The following is a 4585-nucleotide window of genomic DNA, read 5'->3' on the forward strand; positions in this document are numbered from 1 at the left end:
ATATATTTTTTAATTTCATTATAATATATATAATGAAATTATTTAAATGTTTTATATTACGTAATATGAAACAATATTTTGAAATTTATATTGTTAAAAATAAATATAATATTCATTTTTTTCTGTAAATATACAATTTCATTAATAAATTTATGTTATTATAATTATAACATATGTCATGTAAAAATAGATGAACATATATTCATATATTCATTAAAAATATTTATATTAAAATATATACAATCATAGTTTATGCAAATACTATATATACAGTAAAGTTAAAATTGTGACAAAAAAGAATATATATAATGTATAAATATTTTAAAAAATAAAGATGTTTGAAAATTATTTTATTTTAAAATAAAAATTGTGAGGTATGTAAATAATATTAAATTGTAACAAATTTTCATTCATACGCATACGTACATACGCGCACAAATACACATACATACACATACAAATAATATAAGCATATAATGTCAATTTCACGTGAATGATATATCTTTATCGTCAACTCGCTCTATTGTAAAATCTATATTATTTTTAATATGATATAAAATATTTATATCATACCTGTATTTTGTACTATTTGTACAGTCGTTCCTGAAGGAGGTTCTCCAGATCCTAATCCTGCTGTAGATACACTAGCACAGTCTACTTCATCTCGTTTACCATCTAATCTAATTTTAAATAAAAAATGTAATTTGTTATTTAATAATATCTTATTATTTATAATTAGAAAACTTAGGAAATTAATTAAATAAAATAAATTATTTTTACAAGTAAAATTTGTTAAAAGTAATAAAATATAACAAATATATAATATATAATTATACAATATATACAAATATATACTTCTATTCTTTTTTATTGAATTAATCTTTCAACTATAAAAGAATAGGATAATTCATTTTAATTCATTATAAATATGAGTTTTTTATTTAAAAATTTTAATGATTAACTCTTAATCTTACAAATTAATTCGACAGGAAAAAAGGAATTGAAAGTTATTTAATCATTTGAATGTTTTATATTATATTATACAAGTTTGTTAAAGAGTTTGTTTAGAGACTTAAAGAATATACTGAATGGCATAATTGTCATATATAATAATTATTATAGTTAATTAATTATAACAATAAATTAATTAATTATAACAATATTTAATATTATTATGTTAATCAATTTTTAGAGTTTAATTAAATATTGATTAGATTAAAAATACTTTATTTTTAAATATTAAAAATACAAACCTATGTTGTTTTAGCAATGTACAATCTCCACCTTCTGTTGAATCCAAATTATAAACATACAAATATCCCTCAGCACTAGCCACCAACAACCTAAGTACTTTATGTACTCTACATAATAAAAAATATATATACATTTAAAAAAAATATACGTATTTATATATTTATAATAAATATTTATTTAATTGAACTTACACTGTGATGGCACAAACATTTTTTAATCCTTGAAATGGCAAGTGGACACTAGCAAAGGCACGTCCTTGATTAAAAACATCAGTTACTTGTGATGGCAAATAATTAGCTGATGCAGATACAGCTTTTGTTAAATATCCCATCCAAGTTTGTGATTCTTCTGTTGTTTGTCGTAATCTATAATTACAAATATAAAATTTAAATATAATAATAATTCAAAACATCAAATAATGACATATTACTACATACGCTTCCTTTGGTTCTTCCAATTTGAAAATATGTACTGTTTCTGTATTACTCGAACAACAAAGGAACATAGAATCCACACTAAAAGCAAGACTGCTTATAGATACACATCTTTTAACTCCACGTCGGAATTCAAATAGTTTTGTACCATCATGAACCTTTAGAAATATAAAATATTTTTAGCAATATATTTAAATTTATTAAAGAAATAATTAATGTCATATAAATAATTAAACTTACATGAAAAACTCTGATTACAGTACCCTTTTCAGAAGCAGTAGCTACTTTGGTACCATTAGGACTAAATGCAAGTGCTGCTAATGGACTATCATGAGCAGGAATCATAGTTTTAGCTTGCTAAACACAAAACAATTAAATGTATTAATGTTATATATATATTTTTTAAGATTTTTTATAATACTTACAAGATTAATTGCATCAAATATTTGAACTTCACCAATTGTATTTGAGCCTGGATAAGCTAAGTAGCAATTATCACTATTTATTGATAGTGTACACAGACCTGCTAAATTAGGTGGAGTATCTCGAATTGTATGTAATACTTTCATATCCCTTATATTATGAATATATAATGATTCTTCCAAACATACCACTAATCTCTGTAAATTTATATTATTTTATAATATAAATATTTATATTTAATTAAATTATGTTAAAGAAAAATACATATTATTATTATAATAATTATTAATAGAAACTTATTTGCATGAAAATTTTATATATAAAATTTTTATTTTTGTAATTTACATAAAACAAAAATAAAATTTTTTTATTAAACTTTTTTTTATTTATTGAACTTTTTATCATAACTAATTTATATCCAAAATCATTATATTGAATCATTGAGTCATTGAAAAACTGCTATATCTTATAATTAAATTACTATATTTTTTATCTAATTTTTTTTGTGATTTATTTTAATTATTATTCCAAAGATCAAAAATACAAACTAGTTTCTATTATTATATTATTAGTTTTATTATTTTTTAGTTATTTTATTAAAATATAAAAAAACTTACTGCTCTATTGAGTTTCACAGCTAAGATAGTATTAGAATAACTATAATGGCAAATTTCAGTGCCCTTTCTAAAGTGACAAACTTTAAGTTTACGAGGTGATCTTAAACTAACTACTGCCACAAGACTGCTGCTGAATAGTCGTTCAACAATGTATATGTCTTCAGTATCTATAGTTTATATAATTATGTATAATTAAGAAAATTATGTATACAAAAACTATAATAAAAAATATAAAAGATATATATATTAAAAAAAGATGATAATATAAATACTAAATTATGGAATTCTTAAAATATGAAAAAAGTTTAGCTATAATGACTGAATACAGATGTTTCAATATCTATCTTATATTGTTATATTTCAATATTTATATAAATTTATAGAAATTTGTTACCATTTTCATATATTTTTTCAAGATGATCAACAGAGACTAAAGAAAAAAGTTTGTAGCCTGACTTTGATCCTACTGCCAAAGATCTAAAATAAATTTTATATAAAATTACTATTATTAAATCAATAATATCAAATAATATGAAGAAAATAAATATATTAATAATTACTGTTAATATTGATAATTATTATTTAAAATTTATCAATATTAAAATATAGAAAATTATGTATTAATCAATGATTATAATAAAAATATAAATTAAGAAAGAAATAGTAATTTTTTATTTTAAAATAACTTAGAAATAGAACAACCAAAGAAATAACAAGATAAAAACAATGCATATAGAAATTTTTCTGATGTACAATATTCAATTTGAATCATAATTATATCAATAATACGTAATTAATAGATAAAGAAATAACATACGTAACGGAAATATTACAAGAAATGTAAAATATTATATATAATAAATAATATTATATATAATAAAAGAAATAAAAATAAATTAATTTGTAAGATAAATATTTATAACTTATTTCTTAAAAAATACTTCATTTGAATAATGAAGTAAAAGTAAGGTTAGTGAACAAAGGACAATGTCTTCACAAACAAAAATGCAACACTTACGTGCAATCCTGATTGAAGTTAACAAAGAAAACACGACTTTGAGGATCAGTAGTTTGATTTGCGAGGTTCATTAGTCCTGATATACTGTATTTTAGTCCCTGTGTCAATACATCCACGTTATGCACGAGATTTTGCATAAATCGCACAGACGGTCTGCGTAAGAATACTTTATCCGCTTCTTTCTTAATTTCTTTTTATATCTTTTTCTCTCTTTATTTTTATTGCCTTTTTTTTTATCTGTTTCTCTTCTTTCTTGTACATACGCTAATACAAATACACGCACGCGCACGCTTATACAAGATTTGTGAACAGATGTCGAACTCAATGTCGACGATTCCTACAAGTGACTATATGATGCAGTATACTGTATTGCTTAATACATATCCATCGTTCCATGTATCGAACAGCTGACAGTCTATGTTGAATTCACGGAATGATGAAACTGAAACATCAAATTCTATATAATATATTATCACAATAATTAAAAATTATTATTACAAATAATCAAATATTATAATATAATATAAATACTAATATTTTTTATTGTGCTATTTAATTAAAATTTCAATCTAAAATGATTGATTGTATTTATAAAATTATTTGTTGTTTTTTTGAGATTTATAATGTTTTATCAAATCTAATAAATATAATAAAAAATTAATTATATAATTAATTATCTCATATTTCAATAAAATATATTTGTAAAAGTTATGTTTTTAAAATTATATTTTATTTAATTTAATTAAGTAAAATACGAAAAAAATATTTCAGAATAACGAAATAAGGGATTGAAATTTTATTTTTTAATAGTTATTCATAAGTTATAATATATTACTAAA

The 4585-nt window shown here is 20.7% G+C and overlaps 1 protein-coding gene across 2 annotated transcripts in view; it reads right to left on the bottom strand.

The window, feature by feature from the left end:
* Positions 1 to 4585, bottom strand: part of LOC102672412 (WD repeat domain phosphoinositide-interacting protein 2) — a 13805-nt gene that overhangs the window by 2437 nt on the left and 6783 nt on the right. For both annotated transcript variants that reach the window (XM_006620697.2, XM_006620696.2), the window contains exons 2-10: positions 3747 to 4188; positions 3123 to 3205; positions 2729 to 2895; positions 2114 to 2308; positions 1929 to 2045; positions 1692 to 1846; positions 1446 to 1619; positions 1254 to 1361; positions 574 to 680 (exon numbers count right to left, since the gene is read on the bottom strand). In XM_006620697.2, the coding sequence (XP_006620760.1) occupies positions 574 to 680; positions 1254 to 1361; positions 1446 to 1619; positions 1692 to 1846; positions 1929 to 2045; positions 2114 to 2308; positions 2729 to 2895; positions 3123 to 3205; positions 3747 to 3883 (1243 nt within the window). In that variant the 5' untranslated portion in view covers positions 3884 to 4188. The remainder of the gene's footprint in view (positions 1 to 573; positions 681 to 1253; positions 1362 to 1445; positions 1620 to 1691; positions 1847 to 1928; positions 2046 to 2113; positions 2309 to 2728; positions 2896 to 3122; positions 3206 to 3746; positions 4189 to 4585) is intronic.

Source organism: Apis dorsata, unplaced genomic scaffold, assembly GCF_000469605.1.
Source record: "Apis dorsata unplaced genomic scaffold, Apis dorsata 1.3 scaffold_525, whole genome shotgun sequence".
NCBI lineage: Eukaryota > Metazoa > Arthropoda > Insecta > Hymenoptera > Apidae > Apis > Apis dorsata.